The sequence below is a fragment of the Maylandia zebra genome, linkage group LG4, assembly GCF_041146795.1.
Source record: "Maylandia zebra isolate NMK-2024a linkage group LG4, Mzebra_GT3a, whole genome shotgun sequence".
Taxonomy (NCBI): Eukaryota; Metazoa; Chordata; class Actinopteri; order Cichliformes; family Cichlidae; genus Maylandia; species Maylandia zebra.
Window position 1 is genome coordinate 31970554 of NC_135170.1, and position 12215 is coordinate 31982768.

At 40.9% G+C, this 12215-nt stretch overlaps 1 protein-coding gene, 1 long non-coding RNA gene and 3 other non-coding genes across 5 annotated transcripts in view; 1 reads left to right on the plus strand and 4 right to left on the minus strand.

Moving 5' to 3' along the window:
* shank1 (SH3 and multiple ankyrin repeat domains 1) overlaps positions 1 to 8348 on the plus strand; it is a 104779-nt gene extending 96431 nt beyond the window's left edge. Inside the window, exons 25-26 of the mRNA XM_076883408.1 lie at positions 1063 to 1953; positions 5099 to 8348. Of these exons, the coding sequence (XP_076739523.1) occupies positions 1063 to 1953; positions 5099 to 5186 (979 nt within the window). The 3' untranslated portion in view covers positions 5187 to 8348. The remainder of the gene's footprint in view (positions 1 to 1062; positions 1954 to 5098) is intronic.
* Positions 8349 to 9728: 1380 nt separating this feature from the next.
* LOC101478400 (uncharacterized) lies at positions 9729 to 11608 on the minus strand. The gene is made up of 4 exons (XR_001167585.2): positions 11519 to 11608; positions 10877 to 10917; positions 10058 to 10099; positions 9729 to 9852 (listed from the first exon to the last, which is right to left on the minus strand). It is a non-coding gene; the product is annotated as an uncharacterized LOC101478400 (long non-coding RNA).
* Positions 9929 to 10017, minus strand: LOC111500539 (small nucleolar RNA SNORD88). Its single transcript, XR_002721152.1, has one exon. It is a non-coding gene; the product is annotated as a small nucleolar RNA SNORD88 (small nucleolar RNA).
* Positions 10173 to 10264, minus strand: LOC111500537 (small nucleolar RNA SNORD88). Its single transcript, XR_002721150.1, has one exon. It is a non-coding gene; the product is annotated as a small nucleolar RNA SNORD88 (small nucleolar RNA).
* On the minus strand, positions 10995 to 11086 carry LOC111500538 (small nucleolar RNA SNORD88). The gene has a single exon (XR_002721151.2). It is a non-coding gene; the product is annotated as a small nucleolar RNA SNORD88 (small nucleolar RNA).
* Positions 11609 to 12215: the final 607 nt, after the last annotated feature.

Genomic DNA, 12215 nt, shown 5'->3' on the forward strand with positions numbered 1-12215 from the left:
GTCATTATTAGAGAGTTGTGTTTTGGTTAATTACAGCTTTCCTGCTTTTCAGTAACTGCTTTAACTACTGCTGACTAAAGTAGGGAGATTACTACGCTTCTCTGTTCCTGCAGCTCCTTTTCTCACATGGGAGATATTCACGTTCCAAAACAAACCCACTGAGTCACTCGCATAGGTTCAGTTAAGCCGTTACACTGCCGAGTGAAGCTTTTGAGGACTTTATTTTCTTTTTAATGACCAGTTTGTTGTCCACGCTTGCTGCTGCTTCTCCTCTACTACTCGCAGCTCCGTTAAAATACACTACTTTGCCCCGCAGCTTGACTCAAAGGTGTGTCACATGTTGTGGCTGACCTGATTGAGTCTCTGCAGTTTGTTGGTCTATTTCCTTTGATGATGTTTTGTCTACACACTGAACACTACATATATAACATTACAAATATATAGGGAATTATTATTTTGTCACTTAACGTCCACCGGGGATAGGATTAGGTTGCATTTTAGCCACGTGCTAAACAAGTTAGAATCAGAAATGAGAAGTCTCAGGTATTTAGTGGCCTCACAGTTCTTTTATAAGAAGAACTAGAGAAATCTCTATAAGAAATCTTTATAAAGAGGGAGGTTAATCTAAATGATGTGACTGGGAGCCTGGTTAATGCTAGGAGGTTGTGATGATTTGACCAAGATATAATAATATTTTGAATATTATAATGCCTTTTAAAAAGTTTTAAATACACTCTGCTTATTTTGTTTCCTCTCATTTTGAATGCAACATACCAAACCATGCTGAAGCCCTTTGTCTGTAAAATACTGTAAAACTATGGTTAAGGAATTAATTTTGTGTAAATATTGTGATATTATCATTATCATGGACTCATGGCTGTGATAACTTTGATAATGTGACAGGAAAAAATATAAAAATGTTAACCTTCAAATCAATTTTTTGCACTTTACTCCACACGGTCTAAAATAGCTGGACACTGTTTCCCTTAGTGTGTGTATGTTTGTAACTTTTTTTACATCACTGTTTTTCCCCTGTGATAATTTCTCTCTTTCTTCTCACAGATTTTCAGAAGACTCAGCCTCAGCTCTGAGCCCGCCCTCAGCTCGATCTCTGTCGCCGTCGCCGATCTCATTATCGCAGCCATCGTTGTCTCTGTCTCCCACCCCTGCCTCCCAGTACCCCAACTGGGGACGATCACCATCTCCGCAGCCTCCAGCAACTTCTCAGCCGCCACGTTCACATTCCCCACTGTCACCGACATCTTACTCCCCTTATCCTACTTCTCCCAAACACAGACCTGTCTACAGGACCAAAGCCTTGGAATTCCAGTTTATCCCCAGTCGTGAGTCCCGTAAAGCAGAATCACACATTCTCCAGCGAAGGCGAGCACCCAGCCCCCTCATCTCACCCTCAGAGAGACCCAATATGGGCCCACCACGGCCATCATCCCTTCCACTTCTCCCTACCTCACCTCTGTACAGTGCCATCTATGATCTCCGCGGTTCGGTCACTCCGCCATCACCTGGGAACCCTCTCGGAGACCCCTACTTCTCTCCTTCGCCTCCCCTGTTTGCCCCCTCTGGCGCGCCGCCTCCTCCAAACTCAACCTTAGTAGTTTCTCGATCACTTTCTCCAACTCATTTCCTGTCTGGGGCCTCTTCTCCACCTCTACACCCTCTCCCTCCGCCTCCCTGCTTGAGTTACCCCCATTTACCTCCCCCTTCTCCCACAAAGCCCTTCGCCTCCAAGCCGCTGCCCTACTGGACCAAGTATGACGTCGCAGACTGGCTGGGATACCTGAACTTGGGGGAGCACAGAGAGCGTTTCCTGGATAATGAGATTGATGGCACCCACCTGCCCTCCCTGACCAAGGACGACTATCTGGATTTGGGTGTGACACGAGTGGGTCACCGCATGAATATAGAACGAGCCCTGAGGAGTGTAATGGACAGGTATGGCTGCTAAGTGCAACCTGTAAAGCCTCTTTAATGCCACCTTTAAAATGCGATTTCTATCTGGTTAATACCATTCAGTACTATGTGTGCTTATAGCACTTACACCCGATGTTAATAATAATAATAATAATAATAATGGATTGCATTTATATAGCACTTTTCGAGAACCTCAAAGCGCTTTACAATTCCATTATTCATTCACTCTCACATTCACACACTGGTGGAGGCAAGCTACAGTTGTAGCCACAGCTGCCCTGGGGCAGACTGACAGAAGCGAGGCTGCCATATCGCGCCATCGGCCCCTCTGGCCATCACCAGTAGGCGGTGGGTGAAGTGTCTTGCCCAAGGACACAACGACTGAGACTGTCCAAGCTGGGGCTACAAGATGAACTGCCAACTCTTGAGCCACGATCGCCCCAATAATAAGCATTCTCCTTATCTTACCTTAAAAAATCCACATGCTACTGAAGTCCTATGTCGTAAAATTTCGTACTCATATGCACTAAATTATTCTCATTTGTGCATACATAAGCTATTACTTTGATAACTTGACATACATACAACTTCAAATGTGGACAGCTACCAAATATAGTGTATCTGAAAGTGTTAGAGACTCACTGTAAATTATATTCGTCAATATAAAACTTCGCTATTTTATTTCTGCCCATTGTAATGTGGCTGAGGGTAGCTTAAGCTTTTAGAGCAGCATATTAATTTCTGCATGCACAAGACAATTAATTCACCACAATTCAGTGATCTTGTTTGCAGATAAAAAGCTCACCTTTTGGGAATTCCAGGGCTCCATAAGATAAAAATAACATGGCAGTTTCAGTATTTTTAAAATGATTTTTGCCAAGACATAAATTGACCTGACATTGCATCAATGTTACTTTTTTCATTATCAGTGGAATTAGGTAAAGATAAAAGATTTTTGTGTTATTACTCCTTGTTATTCGGGTTATTTTTCTTATTTTGTTATATATCTCCAAGTCTACACATAGTGGTGATTGGGGACACCATGGGGAAAAGTAACATGGGGCCAGTTACTATAGTTTAAAGGTTGTCAGCCCTTTAAACTAGTCAGCCCTGTCTAGACAGGTTGTCTGTCTAGACATCTGTAGGTGAGCGATTTCCACTTCCTGTTTGTGGTGTGACTTCTGTTGACCAATCATATGTGAACTGACTTTGGTGCATACATGTAAAAAAGTTTTCAGAACAAATGACTGCTGTAATGCAATCTTTTAACCATCACTTTAACATCATTTTGCTTATCATAGTCCTTAAAAAAATAATCCTTTGGATTTTTAATCAATTAGTGGCACAGGAAGTCTTTGGAGAAATATCTGCTGGCTACACTGCAAGCCCTGCAAAGTCAGCAGAGGACACCCGGTGGGTTCCTAGAATGACCCCTCTTACCTCAGGATCCTGACAGCTTTAGATTTATTGTCACTGAAGAACAGCACCCTCTTGCTTGAATTGGATTCAGTGATTAATTTCAAGTAGGGCCACAAGTTAATTGCAAGATTAAAGACCAATGCTTTCGAGAAACTCTTAGAGATTGCTTCCTGAATATTTTGAGGTAGGTTGTTCCAACGTTTTGGGCAGGATAAGCTGGCAACAGAAAACACTACATCCCAAATTTATCTCTCCGAGGAAATTATATGTCTAACGTTTTGGCAGTGACAGATTTAAGAGTGCGAGATGGGACGTAAAGTAACAGACTGTTGTACCATGGTCCAAGACCATTTAGGGCTTAAAATACAATAAGAGCATTCCAAAATCACTTCTATGGGATACTGGAAGCCAGTTTAGCCCTTCCAAAACTGGAGTGAGTTTTAGTTAATAACATTACAGCTGAATTCTGAATAGACTGCAGCCTACTTATCTCTAGCAAAACGAGCATTGCAGTAATCAGGCCCACTAGACATGAATGCATGAACAAATTTTCCAGAATGTCTAAAAATAAAAACTTAACAATTACTTTTAGATTTGCATAGGACAAAACTACAGTCTGTGCAGTGAAATTTAACAAACACAACCTGAAGATTGTGCTTGGAACTGAATTTAACTTGCCGACGATATCTTTTCCTTGTGTGAATACACTTTTCCCAACTTTACCAATCAGGCTAGGAGGTGACCGAAAGGTGGATACCAACTCCATAAAGCAAACCAGGGTTTCCCAATGTGGCTATGAGAATATTTTACAGAGCAAACTGTAATGTTAGAAATATCTGAAGAGTTTAAACAGCATAACTGAGTATGTGTGATAATAAAAGTTCTGTATGAGAGAGTGTGCACTTTAATTAATTTGAAATCTGAACAGAAGGCAGACCTTTCACGATAATGTTAGTATTATAACTCTATCATTAGATACAGGAAGATCTGACAAAGATATAATAATTATTTGTTCTAAGAGTGGCAACTAATTTTTCCAAGGGTCATGCAGAAACTGAAACTGCTGTGCAGGGCAGCACCAATAAGCTTATACAGATATAAAAATAAAGATTTTTCTGATTTTAAATCGGCGTGAATATGAGGCAGATAAAGTGTTGTGAATGGTTGGCAAGAATACAGAAGCACTATATAAATAAATCTGATATAAGGTCAACGAGTACAAATAGTTGCCCTGTTATAAGATCATAAGTTGGGGTTTATGGAACAGTAACACACAACTCAAGGTCAAATATGAAGTTATCTTGCCAAGCCCCAAATTCGGCCTTTTAGTACAGACTTCTGCTTCTTCTGCCATCTTGCTGGTCTTATCACCTCACCTGACTTCCAGAAAACTTTAAAGTCAAACTTTTCCTAACTTGTGTCACAAAGCTGTGACTTCCGAGCACCATGATCGGTCAGCTGCAGTGACGATCCTGGAGCAACATTAACTACAGTGTTACAGGAAGAACAGGGTGAACTTAGATACACCCAACTGCTCAGGCATCAAGTGCGATGGCCAATGTTTTCCCGGTTTTCTTAGTCACACTGCTTGTCCATTTGCATGAGTCACAGCAGATTTACCAATTTATTCTCTCCATTTTACAAACGTGGGTCAGAGGGTAGAACTACACACAACCACACCACGGACGAACAAACACAGAAAGCTGGAAACATCACGCGTGTCCTGCGTTTTTTCTTTTGTCCGCAGGCTGTCCAGCAGCCCCTTTCCCATTTCTGTTCTCTCACCTCGGGATGGACAGACGGACAGGAGGAGGGACGACGGGAGTCGGAGCTGAGGCTGCAAATACAGAGATGGAGAGAGAGGCACAGAAGGAGGGGTTGAAGCCAATGAGGGAGGAAGACACAACTGCTGCTGCTATCCATGGTGGATTCACACAACAAATGAAGGGGGGCCAGATTTCACACAGAGAGCATCAGAAAGAGGAAGTCGAGGCCCAAGGGGAGGTGGAAACACAGGGATGGAGGAAGGGCTGGCGATCCATAAAGACACCGGCTGGCGCTGCTCACATGTGGCAGGCTGATTTACACAAATACACTCCCCACGCGCACGCACGGTCACACCAATCAACACAATTAACGCAAACGCCCTCTCATCCAAAATGTCTGTGGCTGCAGCAGAGATTACAAATACTTGAGAGGAACAAAAATAAGCCAGTTAGACTGGAAAAGAGGCAGCCTGAAGAAATGAAAAGGTGTCACGTAGTCATCTTGTTGAGTAGTGCTCTTACCCCCTCAGCTGGCTGGTTTAAAGTTTACGATTAAAGAGCGGATGCTGACTTCATAATAAATATCCCAGAGGACTGAGTACTTGAGGGTGAATGAGGATGAATGTGTGCCAGAGTGAGGCTTTATCTGTGTGAATGGTGAACGTAGGGCAGGTTATCGCGACGGCCTCCGCGTCTCTTTAAAACGAGGCGAGGTCGCCGGTGGATAAGCTGCGTGTGGATAAGCTGCGTGTTTGGTTGCGTCTTGTTTTTACCTCACCACTGGTAGGGCTCTGTCCTCACTGCAGATCCTGTGATCGGGATCACGCGTGTATGTGTGTTTCTCTATAGCTCTTTATTATCTTAAGTCTTATAATGACGTATATACAGACTGGTCACTGTATCACAAATTTGTAGCAAAAATAAGTGCCCAGACCAACAACATAAAAGTAAATGAACACACAGATATGCACACACAGGCACCCGAGTTACTCTATCCATGCCTGCATGCATACACCAACATGTAAACACAAACACAAGCACTTCCCTGTGTTTGTGTTAGAATTTATGGGACACCTTATATATAGACACACACGCTACGTTTGGATCCGAGATGTACAAAACGGAGACAGACTGTGCTTTCATTGGGATTTGCGACGACGCAAAGAGACTGATTTTATTTACGGAGAAAGACTTTCTCAGCATCAAGGCAAGTGTTGTACTCTCATTCAGGCCTTCTGTGCGAGGCAGACTGGAAAGGAGAGGGGAGGGAAGGAGTAAAAACTGCCATTTTCTTGTTCTTTCCCACTTAATCCCCCCGGCTCCTTCCAGGAGTGGCCTCTCTCCGTCTGTCGACGAAACCCAGGAGGAAAAACCCGGCCGAGGGGATCCCAGAGAAAAACGCTTATATCGAGTTTTAATACTATGATTGTTCTTACACTTTTTAAACTTTAAATGGGAATACTGGAATACTGATATTGATATGAAGAGATTTATTGTTACTATCTATCATTACTATCATCGTCCTTACTGTTATTGGATCTTCAGAGAGTCCCGGTTTCTGCCTTTGGTGGCTAAGGTGGCGCTTTCGTGCAGTCAGCTTATTTCTCTGACTGTGAAGTGAAGATAATTGTTGTGGTTATATAGATATATAAATATATATATGTACATGTAGGTATTTTTGAACTGAAAGATGCATAATGTACCCTTAACATAGCTTCTATGTGACAAGAAGCACTGCAATTAAATGTGAAGCACATTTAAGAATATTATGTTTTCCCCCCTTTCTCCTTATTGTTTCTCTTGTTGTGAGACTGTGAAGCTTTAATCAAAATCACCTTTTAACCTTTAAGGCCTCAAAATATATTTTTCACACGCTTTTAAAAGTTATTCACCACTTAATATGCTGTAAAAATGTAGCAGCTGTTGCTCTGAGTGAAAATGATTTAGAATAATACAAAATAATATTTTTTAAATTCTCTATAACATTCTAATCTATATATATATATATATATATATCTCACTCCCTGGCGATTGATTTGAGACCCAAGTTTAACTCTTCTCCTGTGACCCGGTGTGATCCCCCCGACATCAGCTTTTGTGGCACATTTACATCTCATCCCATCCCCAAGTCCTGCTTGTCTTACTATTGCTGAGATTAAATATAAGGGCTCTGTCATGACCTCTCTACCTTGAACAACGCTTCACCTCTCCTGCTGCTTTTGAGTCCATGAACACATATCAAATGTGCATTTTTTCTGCTTTCGTCAGTCTATTTTTGCCAAAAGATTTAAGAATTTTCATAGTCACCTTGCTTAAAAGTGCACATGCATGAATGCATCCATACAGACTATATATGCGATTTAGCAAAGGTAACTAAGGGGGGACAGTTTTTGTATTTGCTCTTTGCAGATGGCTAAGGAAAGACTATATTTGAATTCAAGGGAAATAGCAATAAGGACGATGAAAATAATGGTCTAACTATGGTTTAAGATGTAAAAAAGAAAAAAATATCTCAAAAGTTCTAAAGAATCTCTGTCTTCCAAATAATGTTTAACATGAAAAGGTAAATTGTATTTATTTAACTCTTCTGCTTTCTATACAGTTCGACCTGTTCTCTGCAACCACCCCCTCCTCCCACTGTTGATAATCTGATGGGATTAGGAGCTCTGCTCCGTATTCACCCATCGTTTGCATCTTCCCGTATGTACAGAGCACCCTCTGCAGTCGCTAACATGTGCTAGTATGCTCATAGCTCATTGTTTTATTACCAGCATAATATGCAACGGCCCCATTTCCACTACCAGCTTTTTCACATTTCCCTTTCGGAGGTTTTGAAGGGGTGAACAAGTCGAGTGTGACTCTACATGTCTCAAAGTCTGCTAGTGCACATAGGGCCAATTAAGAACTCTGGATAAGATTTAAAAAAACATCTTGCTCATACAACGATCTTGTTAAGTGACTGGTGAGATGCTGTTTTTTGTTTTTTAAGCCTTTCTTTGCGTTTCGTAGTCGCATTGGAGAAGTGAATATCGGAGGGAATCGGTCTGACTCTATAGAAAGCACTTCTTTTCCTTTAAGAGATCTTTTAAAAAAATGAGAATATGAACTGCTGAAAAGTAACTTACAGAATATATATGTATATGTGATATGCATATACACACATTCATATAAAACATATATGAATTTCAAATGTTTTAAGAGATAAATTGTTAGAATTATAATAAAGATACAGAAACAAAGTTCTAATTAATGGTTTGTAATTTCTTGAATGATTTCTTTCATCATCTTTCCATCTACCCAACTCACTTTTTAGGTCACAAATTTATCATCATCTGAAGAAATTGTTGAAGACTTCATGCTAATCTGGCAACAGCCTGATACTGTGCCATTAAAGAAAAAACATGGCATAGCAATATTTTAGCACATTAAGCAACCTTAGGGATGAAAGTGTTACTTTATAATCCCACAGTGCAGAATATATGCTGGGTGTAGACAAAAAGTCTACACCCAGGTGAATAACAGAGCAAAAATGTAATATTAAAGGGCCTTAGAATCATTTCTTTTAAGTGACTCTATCTCCAGATAGATATCAGTCCAAATTAATATGTGATATTTTCTTGAGATCATCAAATTGGTGCCTCCGATTTTTTAATTTGTTAAATCAATACTGTGTAAGAACAAGTCACTATCTTATAATAACAGAAATAAAATAAGTTATCCACTTCTAATCTGCAAATACAGCCGTAACAAAGTAATTCTTGCAGCAGCAGCAAAAAAAAAAAAAAAACAAAACCAAAAAAACCACAAACTAATCACATTATACCCTTAATGAGGTAACAGAAAATCGTAAGGTACAAGTGAAAGTTTTCTTGGAACTGTTTGTCCTCGTATGTTAGCTACTGAATGTCCAAAGGAGCAGTGGTGCTGTTCTGTACTTTAAGCCCGGCCTAAGGTGTTTTCCTGACTGTTTTATAATCATCTTTTTTTTCCTGGGAAGCAGTGCTGACCTTACTAGATCAATCAAAATACATAACAGTAATACTACAATACCACACACACAGTGAATCAGTGGTTTACATGCTGGCCTAACAAACAAAAGATCGCTGGTTCAGATCTGGGAGAAGATAAATTCCTCAGCTGCGTCAGAAAAGTTACCTGATGTAAATAAAATAAAGTATGTCAAATCAGACATGTAGTGCTGTGGTGAATGACAGAAGAAAAAAAAAAAAAAAAAAAAAAAAAAGCCTTAGAGTACCAGAGGTGAACAGTGGTACCCCTAGGCCTCCTAGCAGAGCCACCCATCTATGTCATGTGCTTCAATAGAATCCCCATGGTGCTTCAGTGTAGCCACGTCTCTCAATGCATGCACATGTCAGGGTATTTTAACTGCTCGATTGTTAAACCAGGATCCACTCAAAGACACCACTCCATTTTAAATCCTGGATACATGCCTGCTGTTATGAGCACGTGAGCATGACACCACAAACTGAGTAATCACAGGTGTGTTACCTGTGATGACTCACTCAAACCCCCTTGTTCAAGACTTTTGCTATCCAACACAAAGTCACCACATCTTCAGCTGATATTTGTAGAAGAGAGACCAAACAAACATAAGATGTATGATTTTATTTGATGAATCAGAGCAAATATGAGATATTACAATTAAAACATCACAACAAATAAGAAAATAATCACAGAATTGTTATGAGGAAGTTCTCTTCTGGAGTATCAGTACCTGAAAAAGTAACAAAACAGCAGTCAGGCAAACAGTTCAGTCAGTGAAGACCTACAATTTTAATTTTTTGCTTGCTCATCTCCTCAGACTCCGCCTTGTCAAGGGCAGAGCTGCACTTCTGTCACCACTGATTTCTGAGCCCAGTGCAAAGCATCACCAGAAATGAGACTTTAGATATGAAAAAGCAGTGTTACATGACACGAACCTGATTAATGTCCATCCTCGGAGGATTTCCACCTTTTCAGAACTGAAAGGACAAAAATAAAGAGTTAGGGATTTTTTTTTGTCACAGCTATTACTTTTACAGCAGAGTTTCTGATTTTCTCCTCAGAAACTCTGGCTTGTCAGGGCCAAAGATGCACGACTGTCTCCATCCAGACTCAGAGCCCAGTGCAAGTCATCAGGGGAGAAGGACAGCTATAAATCATAGACAGCATATATAAAACAGAGCAGCCACCAAGAACGTAAGGAGGATCCGCCTGAAAAACTGAGGAACGCTGCACTCCTATTGGTTAATAACTGATCAGTCACAATAAAACAGATCCTGTTTTATCTTTTTTTCCTGAATACAAATGATTGTTGTGAACCCTAACAGGGTTTGGCTTTCCTCCGAAGGATTGTAATAAAATACTTATTTTTCTAAGGGTGCTTTTATTTACTCTGGCACAGATTAACATTAGAATTTCCATACATGTCCAACAAGGAGCTGGCCCTGGAGCAGACCCAGGACCCACTAGAGATTTCATCTCTTAGCTGGCATGTGAACAGCCCCAAAAGACCTGGAGGAGCTGGGTAGAGATGGGCCTTTCTGTTTAGACTGCTGCCCACATGCTCCAGACAAGTATTTGAAAATGAATAAACAGATGGATGGATGCTCACCCCACCATCATAGTCCTCAGGAAGTCTTTAATGTTCTCAAGTGGACACAGACTGAAACTGCATCTGTCTCTTAATTTTGCAAGGACTCATAAGATTACACATCCTAACTAAAGAATGAGTGCTGAAAACCCCAAATAATCCTTACCTTTAAGGCTCCGCTGCAGCTGAGCGGTTTCACTCAAAGTCCTGAAAACATTAACAAATAAGAAAAAACAAAGTCAGTGAAGTGTAAAGAAGCTCAGCACGTGTAACACTTGGTTTGCTTTCTCCTCAGAAACTCTGGCTTGTCAAGGCCAAAGATGCACAGCTGTCTTCATCCAGACTCAGAGCCCAGTGCAAGTCATCAGGGGAGGGGGGAAGCACATCCTCATACCGCTTGAAATAAAAGCGATCATGCAGTATTACTAATCACTACAACCCAAAATTAATTCAAGTCTTACTGCCTGATCATACTCCAATTACTCCTCACATGGCAACACACTGTGAGCTACCATGCTAAAGGCTGACCACGTGGAGACAGGCCCACGATGGTCGGGTTACTTCCACTGCTAGTAAACATGTGAACCAACAACAGCATCGCAACCAGCTCAAGTTACTTCAGATATGTTCAAAGGTGCCTTTGCTCACAATACTTAGAAGAGACCTTAAAAATGTAATGTCCGAGCAAAAGGTCGCAACTGTTTCCACCTACAGATGTGCCGTCAGTCGGACCGCTTCACCTGAAACTTCCACAGATAACAACACAAAACAAACCTTAACCTGAGCAACATTCATAATATGATCTTACCATTTCCACCAGAAAACAAAGCGTGCCTCTGCTTCTGCTTCTGCTTCTGCTTCTGCTACCGCGGTAGTCTTCGTCTTCTTTTTCTTCTTTGGCTTCAGTGGCAGACTGTGAAGCTATTTAAAGGCGTATGTCGCCACCTACTGTACCAGAGTATAATAGCACCATGACTTCAGAAACAGTTTCGATTGTAGATGTTGAACCTACAATGTGATAAAAAGGCCCTTGAAACAATAGATAAAACTGAAAGCATACTTTATTAAAATTTTTATTTTTTTCTTTATTCTAATCTAGAATATATGTATGCGAATGAAAGGGAAGCAGTTGTAATGAGTGAATCTGTGAGGAGTAGAGTTAGTGAAAAACGTGATTTTGTGTTTGTAATTTTGTCTTGTATGGATTTCTGCCCCCTGGTGGTCACAATGATTAATATTACTACTTTATTACCATTAAAGTTAAGGCTAGACCAGAGGGTTGCAGGTACAGTTACCCTTAGTAACCAGTAGAGGGCAGTTTTATTCATAGGTCCCAAAATGTGGTCAGTGGTTGGCTGTTGTTTTCTGCAGTCGTTGGGACTATAAAACAATGCAGGTGGATGAGTCGTCATTTACAATAGACCAAAGTCTGTGACTTGTGGTGAAGGAGGTCTTGGGTTGTGAAGTCTACATGCTCTCCCAGTGTCTACGTGGGTTCTCTGGCT